This window comes from Stigmatopora nigra, chromosome 13 (assembly GCF_051989575.1).
Source record: "Stigmatopora nigra isolate UIUO_SnigA chromosome 13, RoL_Snig_1.1, whole genome shotgun sequence".
Lineage (NCBI taxonomy): Eukaryota > Metazoa > Chordata > Actinopteri > Syngnathiformes > Syngnathidae > Stigmatopora > Stigmatopora nigra.
The window spans coordinates 2,793,203-2,820,002 of NC_135520.1; the positions used below are offsets into that span (position 1 = coordinate 2,793,203).

At 37.2% G+C, this 26,800-nt stretch overlaps 2 protein-coding genes across 2 annotated transcripts; both read right to left on the reverse strand.

Moving 5' to 3' along the window:
• Positions 1-531: 531 nt before the first annotated feature.
• Positions 532-6,191, reverse strand: LOC144206534 (uncharacterized). The gene is made up of 12 exons (XM_077731553.1): positions 6,174-6,191; positions 4,718-4,807; positions 3,598-3,695; positions 3,396-3,465; positions 2,866-2,998; positions 2,603-2,688; positions 1,401-1,484; positions 1,256-1,335; positions 1,081-1,194; positions 934-1,011; positions 780-867; positions 532-604 (listed from the first exon to the last, which is right to left on the reverse strand). Exons 1-7 carry the CDS (start codon positions 6,189-6,191, stop codon positions 1,404-1,406), a joined length of 576 nt encoding a protein of 191 aa, XP_077587679.1. The 3' UTR covers positions 532-604; positions 780-867; positions 934-1,011; positions 1,081-1,194; positions 1,256-1,335; positions 1,401-1,403.
• On the reverse strand, positions 5,397-26,725 carry prkd3 (protein kinase D3). Its single transcript, XM_077731704.1, has 19 exons — positions 26,427-26,725; positions 24,820-25,407; positions 17,212-17,350; positions 15,240-15,371; positions 14,769-14,926; positions 14,254-14,455; positions 14,112-14,189; positions 13,854-14,040; positions 13,612-13,735; positions 13,389-13,466; positions 10,964-11,240; positions 10,610-10,662; positions 10,440-10,512; positions 10,243-10,349; positions 10,002-10,163; positions 7,976-8,074; positions 7,634-7,901; positions 6,870-6,955; positions 5,397-6,758 (listed from the first exon to the last, which is right to left on the reverse strand). The coding sequence occupies exons 2-19, from the start codon at positions 25,096-25,098 to the stop codon at positions 6,585-6,587; spliced, it is 2,676 nt and encodes an 891-aa protein (XP_077587830.1). The 5' UTR covers positions 25,099-25,407; positions 26,427-26,725; the 3' UTR covers positions 5,397-6,584.
• Between the last annotated feature and the right edge of the window lie 75 nt (positions 26,726-26,800).

A 26,800-nucleotide genomic window follows, 5' to 3' on the forward strand; every position in this document is an offset into this window, starting at 1 on the left:
TCCTTTTTTAAAGATTTATTTTCTAAGTGTTTATCCCCCTGCTTTTTCCAAATTTTATTTTCTAAGTGTTTTACCCCTGCTTCTTTCGAATTTTATTTTCTAAATGTTTATACCCCCCCTGCTTTTTCCAAGTGTTTATCTCCCCCTGCTTTTTCATCAATTTTTTTTCTAGGTGTTTATCCCCCCTTTTTTTCATCAATTTTTTTTCTAAGTGTTTATCCCCCCTTTTTTTCATCAATTTTTTTCTAAGTGTTTATCCCCCCTTTTTTTCATCAATTTTTTTTCTAAGTGTTTATCCCCCCTTTTTTCATCAATTTTTTTCCCCTAAGTGTCTATCCCCCCTTTTTTTCCATCAATTTTTTTTCTAAGTGTCCATCCTTCCTTTTTTTAAAGATTAGTTTCTAAGTGTTTAGCTGTTTTGTTAATCTACAAATGTCTTAAGTATTCTGAACTTCAAATGTTTACTTGTAAATAAATTTTTTGAACTTTGATTGTGACTTGCATTTTTTGTTACATAAAGACCAACACATGTTTACATTTCAAGGCTTTTATTTTGAAAAACTTAAATAAAATGAAGTAATTCCTCTGGTCACCAGCAGGAAATCTGGAAAAACAGGAAATCAGCTTTTATTTTGAAAAAGTTTATAGATAGGTTCCCGCTGGTGTTACAGCATCGTAAAAAATCGAATCTTCTCCACCCTCTGGTGGAGAAGATTCGAAAACTGAAAAGGGGGGGGGGGTTAGTACAGTTAGTTAAAAAAGCAATGAGAAGGGCTCACCTTTTATTTTGAAAAACTTCATAGACTGGTTCCCGTTGGTGCTCCAGCATCGTAAAAAATGGAATCTTCTCCACCCCCTGGTGGAATTCTGGAAAACAAAAAAAAAGGGGGTCAGTACACAGAGTTAAATAAAAAAGAAATGAGAAGGGCTCACCTTTTATTTTGAAAAACTTCATAGATTGTTCCTGAGGCTATCTGTTCATAGGCAGAAACCAGGTCCCCCTGGTGGATTCTGAAAAACAAAAAAAGGGTGTCAATCAATACAGAGTTAAATAAAAAAAAAACATTGAGAAAGGCTCACCTTTTATTTTGAAAAACTTCATAGACTGGTTCCCATTGGTGCTCCAGCATCGTAAAACTTGGGTTCCTGAGGCTATCTGTACATAGGCAGAAACCAGGTCTCCTCTGGTGGATTCTGGAAAACAGAAAAAGGGTGTCAATACACAGAGTTAAATAAAACATTGAGAAAGGCTCACCTTTTATTTTGAAAAACTTCATAGATTGTTCCTGAGGCTATCTGAACATAGGCAGAAACCAGGCCCCCCCCTGGTGGATTCTGGAAAAACAAAAAAGGGGGGGTCAATACATAAAGTTACGCTAAGGCCATTTTCAAGGTCTTACCTTTTATTTTGAAAAAAAACTCCAATTGAGAGTGCCTGAGCCATCTGTACATAGGCAGGAAACCTGGTCCCCTTTGGTGGATTTCTGGAAAACAAAAAAGGGGGGGTGAATACATAAAGTTAATAAACATTCACAAGTAGGGTTTTACCTAAATGGGAGATCTTTTATTTTGAAAGGAAATAGTACATTTGAGGCCTAGAGTTTTTCAGTGCACTATAGTTGAATAAATGCCTCACTTACATTTTGTCAAAACAAGATTTAAAATTAAAAGGTTCAAGCACTGGGGTCTTTTATTTTGGAAAACACTTCAGCCTGGAGTTTTTCAGTCAATCATTTTGATTCGTTCTTAAATTAATATCCCAAAAAGCTTCACTTTTTCCTCTTATTACACCAAGAAAATTGTTATTTTAACAAGTTTAAATAGGTCAAAAATTACTCCTGCACTATAGTTGAATAAATGCCTCACTTAGATTTTGTCAAAACCATATTTAAAATTAAAAGGTTAGGGTCTTTTATTTTGAAAAATAAAACATTTGCCTCAAGTTTTCAGTCAATCATTTCAAATCTCTTCATTCTTAAAAAATACATATCCCTAAAAGCTTCCATTTTTCTCTTACGCCAAGCAAAAACATTTTACCATATGTTAAATGAGTAAAAAATACCCATGCACTATGGTTGAATAAATGCCTCTTATATTTAGTCAAAACCACCCTTAAAACTAAAAATTAAAAGGTCCAAGCCCTGAGGTGTTTAAAAAAGTTAAGGGGGTAAAATTATATAATTAATTTAAGTGCACAGTAAGCACCAGTTCCACTACGAGCAGATTTATTTTTTAAAATTCAGAAAAATGTGAAAAGCCACATTGAAACTCACAAGCGGAAGTGACTCCTTTACTTGCCAGTATACTATTTTTAAAATTAAATTCAATAAGTACCATTGCGGTTTTTCATTTATCACAGCCATGTCTGGTCTACATTAACCGCGATAATCGAGGGATTACTGTTTATTCCTTTCACACCCACTAATGGCATTTGTGTGGGTGACTTATCCACAGGTTTTTGCTATTTAAAAAACACCAAGTTAGTTAGTGTTAATGCATTATGATGAAAAACGAGCTAATGGCGCAAAGCCTTGAATACTGAACGCTGATGTTTAAATATTAAACGAATAAAGAAAATCGGACCTATCTAAAAATGACTCACTTTGTTATGGCGTCGACACGCTGCTCCTTTCTGGTCGTTTTCGCCACATTCTTGATGTTTCCCAGCATTCTGTGCAATATGAGGTCCTGAAACAAACAATGCAACGATTCGCTGTTAAAACAAAGAACGATCGGTAACGCAATGAAGCCAATTTGTTTGCAAACATTTTGCAGTCTGCACACAAGTTGGGCTGCACCACGCCAACCATCGACAATCACTTAATATGAGAACTGGGGCTTCGAAAACCTCAAATGACAACAAACCAAATGATCTGCATCGTCCTGTGAGAAGTTTGACAGGGTTTCTTCGGCAAATCGTCACTTCTGAGCTGCTCTGCAGTGCACGCACGCTCATGTAGCCTCCTGGCTCATCAGGGATTTTGGCGCATGACGTTGGCTATTTAAACTGACATCAGACACGCCTATTAAAAATAGACACACAGAAAATATACATTATTTTCATAATAACGTGCATTAGTCAGTGTGTGTGTGTGGTGGAAGGGGTGGGGGTCTGTAAATACTTTTTGATTGGACTTTAATACTTAGAAAAAAAACATTGTTTTCATAATAACATGCATTCATCAGTAGGTGGGCGTGGCTGTAAATAGGTATTGATTGGGCTTTCATATTTAAAATAACATTGTTTTCATCATAACGTGCATTAGTTAGTGGAGGGGAGGGATGTAAATACTTTTTGGTTGGGCTTTAATCATTTAAAATACAGTATTGCATATTATGAACATTGTGATGGCATGCACTTTAGTGTTTTTTACTTCTAGACATTTAAATGATACTTGGCAGTTGTGTGCCATCAGGGCCTTAAAGGCTTTCTCTGCTTGGACTAAGAAATATCTGAATCGCAGACTAGAAAAGGAGGAGGAAAGGAAGAAGGATGGATATTGTGTACAGGTACAAATGATTTTTGGTGATAAAATGTGCTTCTCACAGGCTAAGCAAGTACCTGAGATAATTCTTATTGATAACATAAGAACTCACATTGCCTTGAACAGCCAGGCAGTCTTCCATCCAAGGACTAACCAGAGCCAAACCTGCTTAACACCAAGCATTTTCAGGGTAGTGCACATCAAGGCCAACTAGGACATGATATAAGACATCTTGAGTTGCACCTATATAAGTGTTAGAAGAGCAAGTGTGGAAACCTCCATTCCAGCCTTATACTTGATTTTTTTGGGGACAAGTCCTAGTTGGTGCTTTCTCTGCAAAAGTGAAGAGGCATGCATGCTGCACTTTCTTCGTTGACTGAGTACAAGCATACCCCAACATGCAAAATGCATTTTCTTTTGAAGTGAACAGCATTTCTTAACCTGAAAAGACAAATGCCAAATGTTACATATAAAAATGGCTTTCAAGGATGGGAGCTTTGAATGGAGGATTTTTTAGTCTGGACAATCAATAGACATGGTATTGTGCTTCACTCTACCACAAACACTATAGAAAATAATATAAATTAAGATAGACATGTATAATGGATGTTCATAACATTCACACATTGTGTTATGAATTGTGTTAAATTGGGTAGTGATAATCATTTATGCTAATTTCTTTCCAACCAGATGGGGGAGACATCAGACTGAATAGTCAATAGTATTTTACAGTCACTGCAGAAGCCCTTCTTTACCTACTTGAAATGTATTATTAAATTTAAATGAATGCGTGAAAATTACCTGATATTTTTAGATGGAATGTTTGGCTTTTCTAGTCAAAAGTTGAGTCAAAGTAGTATTTTGTGTAGATGAATCTCAAGTGGAGAAGGCGCAGAGGTAATGGGGTCATTTTGGCCAACAAAGTTCACATCTTGAAAGAATTCAAGTGAGCAGATAAAAGGCGGACAGTATTGGAGAAAGTCACTCAAGAGAAATACAACTTTTTCCCCCTCAACTGTGGTTAGTCTGAGTTGGGTCCGCTACATTTAGTGGTCATTGCAGAAACCATCAGAGGACACATTATAAAAAAAAAAGAAAAAGAAAATTTGAATAGATTAATCACAACTGTCCAAATCACTGTAATTTCTTACTGCAGCAGTTGGATGCACATTTGATACTTAAGGGGTCCCATGATAGCAGTTATCATGTAAAATTTCAAAGACCCCACAAACCCCCACATTGCAGTCAACTTCTTTCAACATGTCATTATTCCCTTTGCGGTGAGAGACTTGTCCCGGAATTACATCCATCTGTTCAGGAACCTGTGACATGAGGCAAAAGAGAGAGAAAGAAAGTATAGAGAACGACAACAAAAAAACTTTCGTAAAATTCAGAAACAGTACAAAAACTGGTGTCAAAGTGACGGCCCGGGGGCCAAATCTGGCCCGCCTTGTCATTTTGTGCGGCCCGAGAAAGTAAACCATCATTTTCGACTTTCTGTTAGGATCAAATTCAAATGAAGATTATACATGTATATTATATTTCCTAATTTTCCCATTTTTAAATCAATTATTGCAATTTTTAATCAACCTTTTCCTTTTTTTTAGTTTAAAAAACATTTAGTAAAATTTAAAAATAAATATACTTAAAAAAATTCAGTTTACACTCTAATATTGAACATATTCCCAAAAATATATTGTTTCCTTTTGAAATTAATAATAAAAAATATTATAAGATATTTCCCTTCATTAATTGGATGCACATTTGATACTTAAAGGGTCCCATTATAGAATTTATCAATTAAAAAGACCCCAAAAACCCCACATTGCATTCAACCTCTTCAACCATCTTATTGTAGGAAAAAAATTCCCTCAATTAAGATTAGACAGACGAGAATGAGATGTTTAAAACTGTATTACCTTCCTTTTCAGATTGTGTTGCTTTTAATTTGAATTAAATGCATAGAAAAAAAAAACTTTGGCCAATCCAGCGGCATCAGACATAAAAAAGATTTCCAATTTTGAAAATCCGAATCACAAGTGCAGAGTAAACGACAATACTGCTGTAAACTAATCTGCCATTATGAGCCTTTCAATACTGCACTAAAATGAATAATTCCGACATCACCATCATACACACAAGTGTTTGTTTTGTTCCATGTGGCACCTCTTGCTCTCTGCAGCTCACCACAGAGCATAAAAAAAAAACATATCCCATAAATGGATGTTTACAGGGTTTAAAAATAGTAAAAATGAACAAAAAGCTCACATTGCTAGTTTGAAACCAACTCTCAATTTTAAAAAAAGGTCCTTTTTGTGTAAAATTGCATGTATGGACTTATTATGCCTTTTTGGGGTTCATAGTACTCCAAAAGACCAAATTTTCAGATGAAAAAAAATAAATTGAGGCACTCATCATGAGCTTAAACGGCTATTTTTCACGGACGTGCCTTCTTCTGTAGCAGCAAATGGAGTTTCTGTTCCATAGGAATGTTCAATGCAATATAGTGCAAAACATCACCAGAATTACTAAATACATTAAAGCAATATCCATACAAAAAAAAATACACAGCGTTCTTCCAGTTTCACGCCAAAAAGGACTGTCTCACAAATGGTTTGGAAAATGAGAATTTACAGTACATGTGATAAATTCTCACACCCCGAATCCCTTCCGAAAAGTGCCCTTTACCTCTGGGATGAGTTTCATCTTTTGCCGTCCATCTTTTCAGACAAAAACAAGAACAGAAGCATATTATTACTAAAAAAATGAACCACCACTGTCCAAAAAAACAAAAAGACAATCAAGTTTCTCTTGGTAAGATTGTCATTACATCCATGGAATGTGTTGGAATACTTCAAAATGTTTGTTTCTTTAGTTTTTGTGTTTTTCACTGGCGTCTATCCTCAGCTTATGACTTGTAGGAGTGCAGCATGCTACAAATTTGGGCTTTTCCACGCCTGATGAGCATGTCTGTTTCCATAGAAAACAGTTTTGGATGTTAGAGCCAGGTGAGGGTGGACCGAAAGCTCCTAAAGTTTGAAGCAAAACATCCCCTGTGGGTTTTCCTGAATACTTGTGTTTCAAGTCCTATGTGTGTCGCTAAGGATCCTCGTCCATGTCATCCAGGTTGGGTGCCATGATGAAGTGTTGGGGGTAAACAAGACTGTGCTCGTCGGCGTATTCCTCCCAGCGTGCGTCGTCGCTTTCGTGGGTGATGTAGCGTTCGCCTCGCCGCGTTTCAAAGTCCCTGAGGTCCAACCACGTTTGATAATCCTGAAGGGATAAAAAGCATATTAGTCAGAAAAAGGAGAGGTCAATATATATAAAAAAATAATAATAATCTAATCTGAAATGGTGTTAAGTGATATAGAATATAAATGTCACCTGCAACCAAGGATGGCTGAGACACTTGTCGACACTGTACCTCTTTCTCATCTTCACTTGGAGGAGATTATTGATCAGATCAGTGGCTGTGACAAACAATGATTGTTTTTAGACTGCGTCAGTTATGTAAATATATTTTAAGAGCTAATTAATAAGTTTATCATGTACTTAAGACCTACCATAAGCATGCATGTACATCTATATGTATTTATATATGTGCTTAAATATATGTATGTATATGTATATATGTGCTTAAATATATTTATGTGTATGTATGTATATATGTGCTTAAATATATGTGTATATACGTATGTATATTTGTGCTTAAATATATTTATGTATGTGTATGTATATATGTGCTTAAATATATTTGTGTATGTATGTATATGTATATATGTGCTTAAATATATGTATGTATATGTATATATGTGCTTAAATATATGTATGTATATGTATATATGTGCTTAAATATGTGTGTACGTATGTATATAATGGCCTAAATATATGTGTGTATATGTGCTTAAATATGTATGTATATGTAAATATTTCCATATATACATACATATATATATATTTCAGCACCTCGTTTATTTATTTATATATCTCTTCATGTATTTATTTATTACTTATGACCTATTTATTTATGTCTAAAATGTCTTTTCCTGTGTCAGTATTCTCACCCTCTTGCTACAGTGACAACAACATTTCCCAAATACGGGACGAATAAAGTTATCCAATCCAATCAAGAAAGCGTGGGATGTTACCTTCTGCCGAGATGTCCTTCCAAGGCATAGGAGGATACATAAAGGCAGCGTTCTGAATCTGGTCATTGATGTCCTCGTCCTCATTGAAGGGGAAAGTTCCACTCAAGCTAACGTACACGATAACACCCACAGACCACATGTCCAACGAGCGATTGTAGCCTTTACTGCGCAGGACCTCCGGAGCCAGGTAAGCCGGAGTGCCCACCACCGATCGTCGGAAAGACTTCTCACCAATGATGCGGGCGAAACCAAAGTCACACAGCTTTACCTGGAAGAGAAGAGAGAAAGTGCTGCCTTAGTGTATGTATTCACTCACGTGTGTGGACCAGGGCTTTCTTTTACCTGCGGAAAAGGTTCTGCCGAGGCCAACAGTACATTCTCGGGCTTCAGGTCACAGTGAACTATGTTTTTGAAGTGCAGATGTCGCAAGGCCACAAGAATCTATGGAGAAAGACACATCATTATTACAATATACTCCTACTTATAGAGTCATCTACATATAAAATGTTTAGGTTACAAAAGGCCTCAATGGGAATGTTGTTTCTGTCAAAGTAAATCATGAGTGCCGACTTTCTGTTTTAGGATGAAATTAAAATGAAGAGTATAGATGTATATTAAATTTCCTGATTTACTCCCTTTTGAATCAATAATTGTAATTTTTTAATCATTTTTTTCTATGATTTTAGTTCAAAAATCATTTTGTAATATCTAAAAATATATTTAAAAAAGCTAAAATAAACATTGTTATAGATCTATAAAAAAAGCTGAAAATTCAGGGCTTTTAATCCAGTTCTTTTAATCCATTTATTAAAGTAAAATCTAAATATTATTTCTAAAAATGGTCTGACACCCCTGGTTTAAGAAGTAGTGGTATTTTGTACCCAGAAACATTCACAATACAAAACACAACTGGAAGCTCACATTAAAAAATCACTTCTGCAGGAATCAATTTCAGAATTCCTCTGCATCAAAACATTTAACCTCAAACCCTTCAGGGAGGAAACAACCTTTATGGACAGAACAGATCTTTTGCCATGCATATTATCTTCTAACATGCCGCCATGTGGAAAAGTATAAGCATAGTCTTTCTGTAGAAATACTTTCATCTTGACTAACGCCTCACACTTTGTCATTTCATCACCACGTCTGTGTGCATGAGGCAACCCTTCCAGCATGACTCTCCGTGGCCTACTTCCAAAACCACAGCACGTCTATGCCTAGGACAAACAATCTGCTAGCCACATCAGAACCAGACCTGCCTCGACTAATGGGCCCCTGTTTAGAACAGTTCTAGATTCACCGAGGCCCAGAAGCCAGCCCACCCTTCTTCTAATCAGGCCACAAAAGATCCACAAACGGGGGCAAAGTAATCCGCAACCAGGGGGAGGAGGCCCCTGATGCCCCGCTGACTGTTCTCATAAACAATTCCCTACAATCAAATCGCCACAAGAATCAACTGGCCTAGTTTTGATTACAGGCTTGTGTGTGGTGAGATAATTCAAGCCATAAACAGACAGTAAGCCAAACAAAATGCAAGTGTCTTCAGAGCCACAAAAATTAAAAGCATTCATGTCATCCGAAACTAACAATTTCTTCCCAAAGTCTGTCAACAAACTCCACTCGAGTTCTGAATCTAAGACCTAATCAAGATTTATTACTACTACTACTACTTGTACTGCTTATTTATGATGTTAACCACTTATTTATCTACTCCTATTTATTGATTATTATTATTATTGATCTATGTCAGGGGTCAGGAACCTTTTTGACATAGAGAGCCATCAACAATTCATACTTTCAAATATTATTCATTGAGAGCCATACTCAGAATTTAAAAAGTATGCATACATTAAAATGTACGCATTTTTAAATACATTTCAACACTTTAAAAGTAAAAAAAGTCTCATATTAGTGTGTTTGGGAATCAACTCTCACTGGCATTCCATATTTTAGCTCACAGCTTAGTGGAGAGCCATATGCACCCATCAAAAGAGCCACATTGGCTCCTGAGCCATAGATTCCCTACCCCTGAGCTATGTGTTTGTTTGTTGTTGAGTCCATAGACTCAGTGAGTGATGTGGTGCTCTCAATAACGTATTTACTGTTTATTTTTTTGCCAGTTTGTTGTTTTTATTTGTACACTATGTGATGACTAGTTGTATAATGACAATAAAAGCAGTCAATTCGATATTGCGATATCTAATGTGTGGCTCCATTTTTTTTTATCTAGGTCTACAATGTCTTGTGTGTCTTGCTACTGCAGACATTTCCTGAATACGTGATGAAATAAAGTTCTAACCTAACCTAACAAAAAAACTGGAATCTTGAATGTATAAAAGAGGGGAAAAAATGTTTTCTGAAGACAAACCTGCGTCACTAAAAACTTGGTGATTCGTTCAGGCAGTTTGCTCTTCTCACTTGACAGGATCATTTCCAGCATGTCACCGTGCAGCTTCTCCATCACTACAAAGACACGTTCCGGTGTCTCAAACATGCATTCCAAGTTGACAATTCCCGGGTGATGGAGATTCTGAAAATAGAGAAAGTAGAACTTTAATATATATAAAAAAAAAGATAGCGAATGATATACAGTCATTTGAGACATTTACCTGTAAAATGGCCACCTCATTCCTAAGCTGGCTCTCTTGCTTAGTAGGAAATCTCATCTTGTCAATAACCTTTATAGCTACATCTCGGCCACTCTTTCTATGTTTACCTAAAAAATGCATTTTTCTATTTTAAAAAGGATGCAATTTTATGTACAACATAAAATGTAGAATTAGGGAAAATCCCAATTTAGGCATACCTCCATACACAATACCAAACTGCCCTGATCCCAGTACTTCATCTGAGAATATTTGATAGACCGAGGCAATATCCTGTTTAAAAATACAAATATTACAAATTTCAGATACTTCTACTGTAGATTAATTCAAGTTATGCAATTTAGTTAGTACAACACACAAAAAAACTCACCACATTTTCTTGAATTTGGCAATTAGACACAGATATGCTGATGGACAGCTCTCCTGAAAAAAGGGAAAAAAGACGTCATTAGCTACACATTGTGATCTCAACATCCTTAGGTCATGACAAGTAAAAGATAAATAGCTTGCATAGAATCATCAACGTTATTTCACAAAGCCATTTATGACGTAATAAACTGGCTTTCTTAAGAGTGAGCCTATGGTGCAAATATGCATTGTTTCATAACAAAGGATTTTGGAAACTTGGTGATTACCAAAAGAAAAGTGGGAGAACGTATTAGGGCGATGAAAGATTAAAAAAGGGGGAAAATAAGGATAATTTCTTTACACAGGTTAAACTTACTATGATCTTTTCCTGAGCCTGCAAGACTTGCCAGACTTGGCTGAGGTGTGACTGGCATTAGGGCCTGCCTGATGGCTTTCTCCCAACCTTCAGCTACTTCCAAGCCAACTCCTGAGGCAGCCAGAACGGGGCTGTGATAGTGATTGCCGTTGTTCTCTCCTACGTAGTAGACCATGGTGGCGGTGATGATTTCAAAGCAGTGTGGGTTGCTTCCTTGGGCCAAGTTGTTGTAGTCTCTGCACTGCTCTACCTGGAGAATTTCAGATAAAGGGATTTCCTACAAGAGAGACAGGAGAGAGATTTTGTCAAGTCAAAGTTTATGCGTTGTATGCAACTTTAATTACTGCTGCATTGTTTAAATGATGGAGAGAAATTCAAAGTGAACTTATTTTTCTTTAACCAAAAAATAAATCTTAATTTCTTTGTTAGAACTGACATATGGGCACATTGATTAATGATATTTCAATTGAAAAAAATGACAATTGTTCTTGCTAGAATTGCACGACATTGACGAGGAATGCACTGTAATTCAGAAATTGAAAAATAAATTCTTATTAGAAATTGTAAGCAGAATTATTATCTTCTAATAATAATTAATTTTTAAACTCTGTGCAATTCTAGCAGGAACAATTGCCATTTTTCAATTGAATAATAATAATTCAATAAAAAAAATGACAATTCTTGCTAGAATTTGCACGGCAAGGACAAAGAATGCACTGTAATTCATAAATTGAAAAATAAATCATTATTAGAATATAAAATCTGCCTACAATTTCAATACAAAGAAAGAAAGAAACAGTTAAGCCTGTAAACAATAGAAAAATAAATAGTCTGTAAACTCACACATTCCACTCGATCTTATTAGTTATTCCACTGCAGTATCCTTGATAATGTAGTACACGTAGTCCCACCCTCAGCCTTCTCCTCACCCTTCCTTTCTTTCTTATGAACACATCACAGTCAGAATCAACTTTAAAAGTTCCCCCCCATCTCCCCCCATATTCACTATCAAATCAAAGCAAAGAGGGGGAGGGCTAAATAATGCAAAACCATAGAGTTTTGAACCAATCTGCACTCTCGGAAGGCACACGCTGTCCCCTTCCGCGTGGCTCACCACAAAAGTATCAGATGAAGTGCTAGCGGTTAGCGGGCCCGGGTCACGTGAACGGTGCTGAAGCGCTCCCCGGTTGCCTGATTACAAGGCACGACTTGCCAGAGGCCTCATCTGAGCACGAGCCGCAGGAACTAACAGTCGTCCCGAAGGGCGGTGCATTAGCGGGCACGCTTGACATAGACAGAGGTCAATCCAGACGAGACAAACAGAAGCCCCTTTACCCCATAAAAGAGAAAACCACAAGTACAGGGGTCTCGTCTCCAATTGAAGGGGGCGTTATATGACTTCCAACTGGGGGAAAAATAGTGAGCCACGCGAGCAGTAATCAGATTAAAAGCATAAAGCAAAGGAGAGGGTATGAGAGAAAAGTGGCCACATACTGATGAGCAAGAGGGTAGAGGATCTGTGTTAAATTATAGGAATATGTTGAAGATATACTGCTACTTTAGTATCTGGAAAACCTGGAAAATCATGGGTTTTAAGTCCTTTTGCCATTCAGTTAAATGAGCTTTTGACCAAGGGTGTACTTTTGAAAAAGGCATGTGGAATGTATATAATCCCTTTGCAATTTAAATTATATGCAATACACAATCTTTATCACAAAAGTGATTGTGACTTCAACAAATATACTAATTTCTGCTTCACGTATCATCACAAGGGGTGCTGGATTCCAGATAATCTGGCATAATAATTTAATTAAAAAAATACCTTCTTAAGAGTGTGATACGAGGAAGCAGCATTTTAATGCACTGCATCAGAAATCTCGCCAATGCACAAAGCGGTGTCTTAAAAAGTAAACAATGACATGAACAATAAAATAAAAACATCCCAGACACCCAATGGACAGCCATCAAGCCACATTTGGAAGTATTTAACTTCCAGCACCCTCGCGGTGGGGTAATTACTGTGCTATTAAGCTCTTGTGGCGCTGTAATCATCAAGTGGTGAGCAGGAAATGGCCCACAATTGCTTTTAGGTTGAAAAAAAAAACTTTGATTGAAAGCTTTAATGATCAGGCAAATTTGCCATTATTAGAGGTAGACATAGGTCACTGCACTAAGTTATATTATGCCATCTAAATGAAGTTATGGCTGTTAATGAACAACTCTCAACTACTTATAGTAATATTATTATTTTTTCATTAAGCTAGTCCAAGTATCAGGCATGCAAACATATTTAGTATTCCAAAATGGACAGAAATAAGAGTATTTAAACATATTTAAGGTTTATTTATAGGGAGAGTACATTTCAGCTTGAATAATAATTGGTTTATTTTGCAATTTTCTTCTTTATCATGATAATTCCACTTACTTTATAAAACTTGGCTCCTGTATCATTCTGAAAGAGACTCAAACTTTTGCTGTCCAGCCGCCAGTAATGTCTTTTCCTCTGTTCCAAAGAAAGCAGAATGAAAGTTTAGTGCACACAGAAAAATAGACATTATAAATCTCCAATGTATCCTCAAATGAATATTGCTGAACTTTAAAAGTAGACATTTTTCATTTCAGCACAAGACATTGTTGAATAGTCTTACCAAATTGTCTCTACTGGTATAATGAACCATCCAGCCCTCCTTCACCACAGTGGAACTCCGCCTTTTGGTATGTTTGATTGACTGGACCACCCGCATTAGTGGGATGTTAGTGCTTGTGGAGGGGCTATAGAAAAACACATTAAAATTTACTTTAAAAAAATAACGAAAAAAAGGTATAATACAATAGGTGAATTGCTCAGATTACAATATTCAACCCACTGTTAAGCATCATATCCACATACCTAATAGCCTTAATAGGTTCTTCATCTTTTTCCCGGTCTAAGAAAGGGGAATCCATGTCGAACATTCGCTCCTCAGGAGTGGAGAGTTCTTCAGAATCATCTAATCCACGGCTGCCTTCCATATCACTGCTGTCCACTTCCATTGTATCCAGAGGGTTATCAGACTCTGGCCCGGGGCTGGCTGGCTCTACACGCATTCATAAAGTTTTTATTTTGACATACTCTACCTCAAATGCAACAAAATGAGATTGACCTTACCTCCATTAAAATCCACCTCACCCAAACAGTCTCTTGGTACCTTTGAAGCACACCGCTTATGGCAATTGAACCTGCAATCTGGTCAAAGACATTGGGATTAAGTTATAGCAAATAAACCCTAAATTACAAAACAGATTCCTACCTTTGCACTGCATTCCCTGACGAAATATTCCCTTGAGTAGACGCTTGCAGTACTGGCAGATAGTGGGTCGAGTGTAGGTATGAATAGCAAAGGTGTGAGGCACCTTGACCCGACCCAGAACCATTTTCTCCATCCAGATAGGCCTGCCGCTCCAGGATAGGATCCGCTTTCCTGCTTCTTGATGAGACCTCTGCTGTGGCTGCTGCTGCTGCTGTAAATACAGTTCATTCATTCTTCAGATCACAAGTACAGTAATCCCTCAAATATCGCAGTTAATGTAGAATTTTTTTTCACTGCCGAGTCCTAGTAGCAAAATTAGCGAGTTTCAGCATGGACAGCGCCACATTTTTATGGACAAAAACATTAAAAAACAGTTTAAAAAAACAATATTAGTGTAAAAAATTGCAAAGTAGTGAATCCGCGATAATCGAGGGATTACTGTATTGCAAAAATAAACTTAAAACAGAAATTGCACCAAGGTTATAGCTTACAACTTTAAAAAAAAGGGAACCCACCTCATCCACGACGACAGCAGTACTTTCTGCAGGTGCAGGTCGAGGAACTGAGAGCGATGGTCCCGGCAGCGAGACATTGGACAATCTCCTCTTCCTCACGCCAGTACAGTTATTGGGAATTTTAAAGGCGCAGCGCTTGTGATAGTTTAGCCCACATCCTGACACATAAGCAAAAATAATCTTAGAAATGTTACAAGGTGACAAACAGGGGCAGAAATTTAATTCAGCCACAAAAGAGCTCAACAGATAAATTGCTTTACATAAACATTACAACTACAGAATTGAAATCTCCCATAACAGACATTAAATGAGCTTTTATGAAATGTACAATTAGCTTGAAAGAACATGTCAGCGGTCCAGTAAAATTTATTGAAAAGTTTAACATGTAAAGTACAGTTTAGAGTTTGTGCATGTTTGCAATGATATGCAATTAAAAATTTGCTGTTTTGCGTGCGGATTTCCGTGTCCAACCTTCACATTTGAGGCCCTGGCGAACGAGACCCCATAGCATCTCCCCGCAGTAGTCACAAAAGGTGGGAGCTTTGTAGGAGTGGACATAGAGGGCATGGGGTCGAATCTGGAAGTCTTCAACTGTGGCTTGGGCTAGAATGACAGCAAAATGATGCAAACAAACTTAAACATTAAAGCAAACTTAAAGATGAGAAAACATAGAATGACAAATGAGAGAGAAAGGGAGAAAAAAGGCTTAGTATCAACAATGCTGACAGCAAATTTAAATGCAGTAAATTCAAATAAGAGGATTAATTTGTCTGCAATGTCTAAATTTTTACAATAGAGGGCAACATATCTATACAATGACAATAGATATTTCAATACTAACAGGACAGAATCCAAAGATAAATAGAATATAATCATCAATATATAGTTATTTATAATCCAAAGAAAGGGTGGATATCTCTATTTCGTCTTTTTATGTCAGTTTTTCTTATTTTAAGTGAACAATGAGATCATTGGCAGGAAGAGTTGAATCGTCATGTGAATACGTGACTCATAAAAACGAGATGATGTGTAAGATTGCAATGTGACGGTTGCCTCCAAAATTCATTTCCTAACGTAAAGATACGTCCGGCTGTATTTTTTAATCAAAATTTGATCACCTAAATAAGGTGAAGCATAATAGAATAACAATCAAATAACTTGGTCATTATAGTGGACAGATATTCAAAATTTGACATATAAAAGAACTGCAAAATATATCCCAAAGTGAAAAATTTGGCTCCATTCCACTGATAAAATGAAAAGCGCCATTCATGACCGTCATTTATATATAACAACTGGATGGTTCTTCTTCTGCGCTATTACACAAATATTGTCTAGGGAATTTAACACTGACAATCATTCCAGTTATTTAAAACATTGTTTTGGAATCACATCTTCTAAGCCTTCTTCTACTACATTTTCCATTCAAAAGCCACAAATTCCTATTAAAAACAATGTTACTCATGACAAACGCCATATCTATTACTAACGCTTCGTAGTGAAGTACTATTGCACACGCTTTGGTGGTAAATGAGGAACTTTTGAAAATTAGGAGGCAGATTTCGTGAGTCTAAACCCAGGAAAAAAAGAGACAATTAGTCAGGCAAAACCGCAAACCTCGTGGGCCCACATGGCCTTTGCAGTGTGCGCTATGATCAGAGCCAGCTTGCATTTCAGAGCATGTTTACACACTACGGGCCTTACTACAATCACTTATTTCTGGAGAAACAAGTCCTCCTCTTTTGAGCCGGGAGCCAAGAAAAAGCCACTTTTTGCTTTTCTTGCCGCGAATTATATTCCTCGACTTGAAGCCACAAGATTCAACAGCAGGTTGGTTGAAAAAAACAGATAGATGATCACAAAAGACAAATTACGGAGCATCAAGGATAATATTTTCTGTATTTTTTGTTGTTTTAATTTGTATGCCGACCGGTTATACTCGACCAGAGTGTCTCCCACCTGCAGATAGTTTTAACAAGGTGAAAAGAAAGAAAGGAGTCTTGTAACAAAACAACAAAGGATGACAAAAGGGAAGAAAAACACAGACAGTGAGAAACAAAAAGGAAGTTCTCTCGTCTACATTCCTCAGCCTTGAAGCCTAAAGTATTCTCATATCCTAAAACCATATGATTGCTACCTGCCTACAATCTTGTATCTGTAAATTGGGTTTTACAGTATTCAGCTTAGAGCACATGTGTCAAAGTGGTGGCCCGGGGGCCAAATCTGGCCTGCCGCATCATTTTATGTGGCCCGGGAAAGTAAATCATGAGTGCCGACTTTCTTTTTTAGGATCAAATTAAAATGAAGAGTATAGATGTATATAAAATTTCCTGATTATCCCCCTTTTAAATCAATAATTGTGATTCTTAAATCAATTTTTCTTTGTTTTTAGATCTATTTGGATGGATTTCACGCAAAACAAGTTTTCAGACGGGATACATACCAGAGAGCACCACCTCAATAAGGTCTCCCTCATGGATGTCTTCTGCTGAGGTCAACCTTTGCAGGATGTTTTCATCGTTCAGGTCGTGACGGAATAGCAGGATCTTGTCGTACATGCCAAAGAAGCCACACTCTGGGAACTGACAAAAAGTGAAAATAAAGGTCACACACAACCTCCTCATAAGGCTGAGGTAGCAAAAAAAAAACATAATAATAATAAGTAGACAGCCTGGATAATCACATTTAACAACTGATAGGTACCAACTCATTCCATGACTAACTGAAGTAATGCAACATTGTCAGTTTATCATTTTTGTATAACACAATTTTGCCAATCTCCATTTTTTTACAGATTTTTGCCCACATTCCCTTTCATTGATAAATGAAAATAAAAATCATTTCTGAAGACAGAAGAGAGTCTAGTTTCAAGGATGGCGGGGATAGGATGTGGTAGCAAATCAAAACCAGATGGTTGTTTGAAATTGTCCTGAATCAGTGGTATTCAGGAGTAAATCCAGAGTGCTTTGATGATGATGATGATTTGAGCTTCATTTAAATACAGTGCCAAGCAGAGTGTCACTAGGGGATCGAACATCTGTTTCCCGGCGAACCGGGGTCGCACACAATGGGGGCCCCCTCCTGACAATGCAAGTGTCAGGGCTGGCACTGACTATGCGAACTGTGCGTGTTAAGACACCTGCAAGTTCATAGCTGCCAAAAGGCAAAAAACAGAGAAAAGCGGAATTGGAAAAATATTTGTGTTTCACAGGAGGCTTGAATCACCAAAGCTGAAAGGATTGAACTATCACAATGGAAAATGTGATGAATTTACAATTTGTGCCTTGTAACATGCAATAACTTCAAGAAAAATCTAAATTTGTTCAGGCCTAGTGATTACAGTACCATAATTTTGAAAGTCCCAATCAAATTAGTCCCACAAATAAGCAATTAAAAAGGACTAATTCATTTACTGTAGGGCAGACAGGTGAAGTCATATTTCTCATAACAACATACCTACAGAACACACCCTTACTTCATGACCCACTGAAATAATCAGTACTATTCAACATAACAAACCTTTAACACTTAAAAGTTGTTTGCAAAGAGCTTAGTTGTGCATCCTTCCTGCAGCAACTCATCTGTCAAAGAGGTTTTGACTCTGGGTGAAATGCCATCTTTCAAAGCCATTCACACTCATGTACACATACACACAAACTGTCAACACCTCTTCAGTGGAAACATTTCCACAGAAAACAAGTCTGATTCTACAACAACAGAATCTGAAGGGTGAGAAGGAAGAGGACAATTCTTTTGTTCCATACCTCATCAAACCAAGTGGAAGCCAGGGGTGCGAGAACAATAGACTGACTAGTTTAGGACACATTCCATCATTGCGTACCAATAGCACATAAAGTATGTTAAGAGTGTACACACAATTTGGCTCCTGATCTTGCTAAATTAAGACAGTGGTGTGTTGTTTGAAGAGAAATTAACAGAACGGAGACAAAATCGCAGGAATAATTCAGAGAATTTCTCCACAACATGCACTACTATCCTTCCAGTCGTCTTATTGAATTAACGAGAATGATGTGACATAGAGAAACATTGAACTAGTCAGAAGTGAAAGACTTTAATTCATTTATTTAGCTAGGAGTCCAGTGATAAAGAATGTCACAAGATCTGTGTGATTCAAGGTGCTATTTCCAGATAAAGATACATCTGTTCATTGACTATTGGTGCTTCCTTTCAACTTCTAATGTTTGAACACATAAATACAAAAAACTATTAAAAAAACAACAACTACATAACACATTCAACAGTATAATCACCAAACACTAGGCAGGGTTAATATTTAAGAATCATCCTTTTACCAGTACTCTAAACTAACATTTTGTCCAACTCCTTTCCATTCATTCTCACAGTAATACTGACAAATACTTAAGGCTAGAGTTGTCCCAAATCCTAACCATGTGATCGGAAATAGAGATGCAGTATATATAGATGTATGTACTATAAGAATTTACGCTAAAGGGCAGGTTCTGTGAGTTTTAAAATCTAAAGACCCCTTTTTGTGGAGGCAAATAGTACACAAGATGAACTCTGTGAGCTTGTAAGGACCTACCATTCATCGGAATCAGAAATAGACCTCAAATAATGCAGTATTTTAATGCTAAAATACTTCCAACCTTCGTTTTTCCACTTCTGGTTTCACCTAATATTGCTTTCAGGCCATGCAAAAATGTGGTAACCCTTCAATTATTTGATTAAAAGGAATAAAAGAAACAATTCTGTTCTCTTGTAATCTTCTGTCAAAAGCGCCAAGGCAACAAAGCAAAGTGGAGTTCTTGGTGATGAGATCACTCTTTTGTTAGTTGCCGTTATATGCCGATGAGAGCCAGGTGGATTTTCAGCAAATGTGAATATAGTATGCTCAAAATGTCTGTTTTCAAAGTTTGAAGACAATCTCAGCTATCTCAATACAGTTTTAACATTTCTTTTCTGCAATTTTGTGTGCCTGTGTCCAGAAAAATCGTGTACGTTAACATGTTCAGAGTCCAGGCAAAGAAGAGGAAGCCTGAGTCACAGTATCTAAAGTTTCTCAGGAAGAGAGTGGAATGATCCAGGACACTCTTGGCTCAGCTCTCGCAAACCACTGATGATTTATAGCTGCAATCTCATCTGCTTGAGAAATATTATTTAACAGTGATGAATGAATTGAAAGAGATTGCAATGTAATGGCAAAATATTGCAGTATGTTATTGCAAAGACTGAAAAGTACATATTAATGATTAAATTCTCTTTCACTTTGCGAGAAGAATAAAATCCCTGTCAAAAGGCCAACACGTAAGCTGTCACTTTTCTCCAAAAGAGAGCGAAAGGCAATATCTGCAAATGTTTAAACAGACGGGGAAGAATAATAGCAAGTGCAGTAGAGGGAGAAGCTATGTGAACATCGGCTGTGCAGACTGCACTGCCTCACTGACCACAGCAGAATGGAGAGCATGAGCAGTGAGAATATGGAAACAAGGAGTGGCTTCAATGGTAACTGACCATCAACAAGTAGATCTTAGTGACAACATGAATCCTACCAAGAGGTTTCTCTTACTACTGTTAATAAAACTGTGGCTGTTTTTGCTTCCTACTTACTAAGCATCAATGAAAGTATTTGACAGAAAGCCAAAAAATGCACCACTGCATTAAAATATGTCAAAAAAAAACACAAATGCCTGAACTGGAACAATACTGTTAAATGTACTGATGCTATCTTTGTTTACAAAATCATATTTCAACATAAAGCTCCTCCTTTACTGCAAGATTTTGTACCAAAAAAATCCAATACATTAATAAGGGCTGGCTCTAGAGGTGACTGTGTAGTTCAGCCAAAATTGCAATCACATTGCTGTCTAAAACTGTGTGTGTCTAGTTTATGTCATCGTTTATCTTCAACCAACACAAGGGACTAAACATGGAAAATAGCCCTCAGCTTCAATCATACCTATTTACATAGATATGTTCATTAGCATGAGTTTTAATATGTTCATTACTATGTGCTGTCCCATATTAAATAAATCAAAATCAAGAGTCTTGAGGTACTAGGTACAGAAAAGAAACTTCCACCCCCTGTAATCCTGTTGTTTTAACATTAATTGCACTCCCGCTGCCACCTTTCTATTGTCTGACAGATGGTGCACGCCACTGTGAGACAGGAAAGGCAAACATTGCTGTGAAAACAACAGTGTAAGGCATTCTGTAACCTGTTGTAGCCATGACAATCAATACTGACAAACTGATGGAGAAGTTTAGCTAGACCAGTTTTTCCCGTAACCTTTTTTGAGCTATGGTACACCTTTTTTGCATTGAAAAAAATCTTAAAAAGACACAATCGGCTCAAAAACCATAATCGCAAACATAATTGTTTCATGGTACATAAATAAGCACCAAAATATACTTAAATTTCAACATTTTATGATTTAAATCTTGTAATAGTAATATCTATGATGTAATGTTTGCCCAATTTCAATTTTAATCTCATAGTATTTCGATTTTAATCAGGGAATATTACAATTTTTCTCTCGAAATATCACAAATTATGAATTGTTGTACATTTTTACGGCACACCTGTGGTTGGGAAACACTGAGCTAGACAAAATGTCATGTGTACTTTTAATCATTAGCATCCTTCTTACCTTTTAATAGTTGGTCAGCTGTGCTTAGTGGACTAAAATTACAAGCATTAATGTAAATTCAACATTTCTTACGCATTTGAACAAAACAGAACAAAAAAAGACCTATGGAGACATTTTTCCAACATATTTGAATCTGCCATGTTTGTTGATTAATCCAACAAAAGTGAGGCATCCTGCTTCAGTTAATATAATCTTTGATCATAAATGTATTAATGGAACTTAATGGGAATCTCTCCAAGCATAACGGCGAATTACTCCAGCTGAATGATTTGACAAGGACAAAGTCAAAGACACTTGATTAATAAATGGTTCAATTGACTATTGCCTAATGAGTCAATACAATCACAATCACCAGCCATTCAGGCAGCAGAGATTGAATTGATGTGGGATAATCTCCCTTCACTCTTTGCGTAAAGGGCATTCCAAAGCCAAGCAGCACTTGGTAGCAACCCCTATTGAGATGTTTTGGCACTGAATGAATGGCGGACAATCAGATACTCTTCACAGCTCTTGTAAGACTCTCTGCCCCAATCTTCCTTGCCCATCACCCTTCGTGAAGACCACCCTTCTCCACTTTATCGTAGCTAAAACTCTCCTGGCCAAGTCTTCTGTTCTGCCATGCCACTTTGAATTTAAAGGAGAATAAGGCAGCAGAAATGTGCAGTGCAGATGGTAGAAATTACTTAGCTCACTTAACTTCAGAGCTTACAAACCCCCCCATGCCTCACCCCTCTCTCTCTCTTTTCCACAAATTACTCCAAGACTAGGGAAATTGATAGATTCCTTGTGCAAGAAAGTCTTTGAGTAACACATGGAAAACTTTTGTTTCTTCAGCAGTCCCAATTGTCATATCAAGTCAAGTAACTCTACGGTTTTTGAATATTTGTGTAAAGAACTCTTGACAGTCAGTTGGAAAAAGGGGATGACAACATAACAATACGTATTCAAAATCAATACCAATACTGCATATATTGACTTAAGACTGACCTGTTTTGGCTCATGTGTGAATTGAATGGGCTTTGCAGGAAATGTCTGGCACCTTGTACAAACATTAAGTCTTGTGTTAAAAAGGGGGTTATTAAAAGGTGTTGATTTATTGTTGGTGTTTTTTCATCTTTCTCATTTGGTTTAAATATTATTTCTCTATCCCAAGTACCAAAAAAAAATCATTGAGTGTAATTTAGGAAAGAGTTTAGTGCAAAACTATCAAAATAATCCTGAAAATTAAACATTTTTGCAGTTGAATTGTGCAACAGATAAAAATTCTAATAATAAAAATCAACACTTTCACTGTATATTTATGAATAGACCCTGTTTCTGGCTGAAAGAAGACCTTTGTCTTGTTAATTATAGAGACAGCTATTCCGTCCAAACCCAAAAATTAGGAACTGCGGGACTGAAAAATCTGTTGGGAAAATCTGTTGGGAAAATCTGCGGCTCAGGCAGAGCTAAATTAAAATGAACCAGAACGAAAATTGAAGGGAAAGGTTTAATTTGTTCTTCCATTACTTGGGTCTAAAGTTTCCTTCCTGGAAAACAAGCGAAACTATTCCCCTTTCCCCTCTATCTTTTTTTAAATTATATTTTAATATTTCTTAATACATTCCTTTTCACTTTACTTTGTACTTTATACTTTTTATTTAATGATGAGTGATGAGTATGTTAATACTTTAGTCCTTTTTTTAAGTTTGTTTCATATGTACTCTTAACGGATGCACTTTTTTATATGTATCTTATCTTATGCTGACCCAGCCCATCTGTCAAATTTTTTAAGTCAATGTGTCAAAAGTTTTCCGACCCCTGGCCTAAGAAAAACTTTTCAAAATACACCCAAAAAAAAACTGTGTTGTAGCAGGAGTATGAACAATGAACCACCATACTGAAGTCGGTGACTCACTGTATTTGGATACAACTCTGAATACAAAACCTGCTGACACAGCATTTCATTGCCAGTGAATGAACACATTGAAGTTAAGATGATGAGTGACATTTTTTCTTTTTGCATGACAAAGATGAATCACATGGTGAGGCAGAACAATTTTTCCTAAACAGAGGAAACTAGCACATAAGAATAAGGGAGTGGGGGTGCAATGGGTAAGATTACCACATTTCAAGTCAAATGCCTAACAGTCATTTTCCTGCCGCCAGATTGAGATTTCTGCTGAATGGCAAACTCGTGTAATGACCTTAACTACAGTCAGCGATCCTCAGGTATGAAGTGTTTAGCTATACGGCGTGACTAAGAAAAGATTCACAATCGGTGTCCATTTCTTGCAAGTAGTGTGGCAAGAATGGAGCGAGTACAAAAGGCCTGCAGTCATAATTTCCATGGATATCAAAGCCATATGGCTGGTTTCATGCTGCAGCTGGTGCTGCGCACACTGTATTTAGGAAGGTTTAATAGAAGAAATGCACAACAATGTGGTTGAATGTTCTGGACGTGTTCCGTCGCAATCATGTCCGCAAAATTATAATGCATAAGGATTTATTGTATGGTAAGCAGTACATACTATGTGATAGTAGTACACTAGGAAACCAAAATCTGGTGTGCATATACATATAGTATATATACACACAAGTGGTTTCGTAACTTGGATTTTTCCTAAGTAGATGCATTTTACATGTAAAAGCTTTAATTCTAAGGGATTGTATTGTCTATAAATAAATATAATGTACATTCCTTAATACGTTGTTTTCCTACCAGATATTTTGAAAATTGTTTTTAGTTCCAATGGACACTTTTTTTTTATAACATTCTTTATCTAGAGGTCAGTAGTTGTTGATAAACATAGAAAATACTTTTGTCATGATAACATGCTTAGTCATATGATTATACTGCACACTTTGAACACTTTCATCAATTAGAATAATATAACAATGACCTTCCCAAACATCCTCGGTCGTAACACCTGATTAAAGTGCATTCTTTAATCACCATCCATCTATCGCCAATGATTAATTATAGTCACAAATTGTGCAGTCAGTGGATTATACGGAAGTGGTTACAAAAAAACTGCGGATGCACACATTAATAATTTAATGGGAATAGGCATTAACAAATAGGTTTTATTATCCCTAACAGCAAAGAAAAAATCTAAACTTGCAATATCAAGAAAGCTGCAACTATATTTGACAGCAGTAACACTGCTGTAGTGATTAAATCATGTTTGTGCAACTTTTGGGACCCAGACTGTCCACCATTGCTATTGTAAGGGCACTTGTGCTGTGTCAGTTTCAGGGCAGGAGGCCCAGATGTTTGTTTTGGACCACCTTAGTATTGTAGATGAATATGGTCATTTGACAACACATGCTGAGGCAGCATTTTGGTTCACTTCTGCCTTTAGAATGCACTGCTTTAATTGTAATGGCTATGAATAAGACAAACATAGTCAAAAATGACCCAAAAATGTGTAGACACTTACCTTCTGGTCCACAATGGAGCACACGAGGTCTTTGACTGCAGATAGCGACTGGTCATTCCCCTCCAGGTTCACCGTCTCTCTGGTCAAACCAATCTGTAGTAAGAAGGAGACCCCATGAAAAGAACTACGGGAGTTGGTCGGGCTAGGGGCACTACTGTGTCCGTTGGATAGCCGCGTGTAGATTGGTCCAGCCAAGGATGGGGACAATGCGGGCGGCAAGGTCGGATGGAGAGAGTGGAGGAAGGCTCGAGGTAAGGATGGCGGAGAGGAGGCAGACATTGGCCTTTTTTTCCAATGGTGATACCCAACGCTGAATGCTTGAGGGTTCAGTGATAGTATTTATTGTAAGGGATGTCTTTGGTTTTCATAGGTTGTAGTGAGTGGCCATTGTGTGCTTTTCTATCGTGTCACTTTGGATTGATTAATCAGGGAGAAAAGCACAGGTGCCAGCTGAGATGCACACTTGTTCATTAAATGGCAAAACTAAAAGGCCTAAGTGTCTTTGATATGGCTGCAGTAAGTGTCATATCTTAAGGTGGTGCTCCTTGTTTTTACTGAAGTCACTAATCCACTCTGACCACAGGAAGCCTGTAAGCAAAAAAATGCAAATTTAAACATGTTTGTTGTAAACAAAACAAAAAAACACATGCAAATTGTATTTTAATACTGTGCACTGGATTTTCTGCACTATAATGTGCATTGGAGTATGAGGCACATCTTCAATAGACAGCCTATTTTAAAATGATTTGCCTGTATAAGGACCATCTCATTATAAGGCGCAGTAGATGTAGTAGAAGTAGTGGTAATAGTTCTGAGTCTTAGTAGCGTGTGTCTAACGAGTTTCAGCATTGGTTTTCATATTGTTATGACTTTTAAATGTATATATCTATTCACAATTAATAGCAGGGGCAAAGTAGTGAATTTGCGATAAGTGAAGGCGCGATAATCGAGGGATTACTGTAATAGGATTTGCAAATCATTTTCAACATATTCTCATCTGAATGCTAGATTTGTAAGCTAAACGGTCCTTATTCATTCGTTGATTATAAAGTAGCGTCTTGCCAACTTTGTTTAACAACTTTGCAAGGAAAAAGTGACCATATTAAAGGTGACAGCATTGCATTGGGTGCGCAGAATAAAAACGTGTGCACTTTTTTTGAGCGTCAAAGGGCGGATTGCACGTGAACAGGTTGAGAAAATGCATGTTATTGCTTGAGTGTGAGAATGTCCTGAATTGTGGGAGAGACGAAAGTTGAGGATCCGGCCACATACAGACAACTCTTGTACTTAGTTCTCCATAGGAGGGTAGATGTAGTCACTCCAACTGCTAACCTTCTGGTCAGTTTAGCATGGATGAAACTAAAAGCACAATAGTACTTATTTCCGACTGGAAAACGAAATCAACTCTAACATCTGGGATCAGAACTCCCAAACTTCCCACGTTCGATTCATATACTGGTGACAGAACATAAGCAGACCGCGCAAAACACGAGTTACACAAGCGTCAACAACAGCGTCAAGCGGACGATCCACATTCAGTGTGACATTTGATGAGACGATCCAAAGCTTAGCATCAACTTAATTGTGTTTTAAATGCGATACTTTACCTTCACAGTCAACGAAGGACGCATTTCTCTCCAATGCGAGTGGACCGAACAAACTTTGAATCTCCATCAACTGCGGAAAGCGGGGTCTCGAGTTAAACTCGTACTTGATTAAAAGTCGTCGAAGAAAACGCTACTGCAATAGATCTAACGCAAAAAAACACCTTGCGTAAAGGCAGTTTACGATCGATCGAACCATCCATTAAGTTTTTTTTTCTCTTATCGCTGTTTCCGATACTGTAGTAAATTCATGCGCATCTTATTAACAGTCCAGCTGCGTCTACTCCCCCTGTTCCACTACAGGCGAGAATGAGGGCTCAGGGGGAGTTGTAGTCTTTTAGAACCGTCCCTACAATTTAACCAAGCTACGCAGCAAA

Excerpts from the sequence above, each read along its gene's own strand:
- LOC144206534 (XM_077731553.1), bottom strand. Across the intron at positions 2,999-3,395 it reads TGATGGCACACAACTGCCAA|CCAACGTCATGCGCCAAAAT; the intron begins GTATCATTTAAA and ends CAGTTTAAATAG. Across the intron at positions 1,485-2,602 it reads CGTGTCGACGCCATAACAAA|AAATCCACCAAAGGGGACCA; the intron begins GTGAGTCATTTT and ends TTTGTTTTCCAG.
- prkd3 (XM_077731704.1), bottom strand. The coding sequence starts at position 25,098 with ATGTCTGCCTCCTCTCCGCCATCCTTACCTCGAGCCTTCCTCCACTCT. Across the intron at positions 13,467-13,611 it reads ATACCAGTAGAGACAATTTG|AGGAAAAGACATTACTGGCG; the intron begins GTAAGACTATTC and ends TCTTTGGAACAG. Across the intron at positions 6,759-6,869 it reads TCAGCCATCCTTGGTTGCAG|GATTATCAAACGTGGTTGGA; the intron begins GTGACATTTATA and ends TTATCCCTTCAG.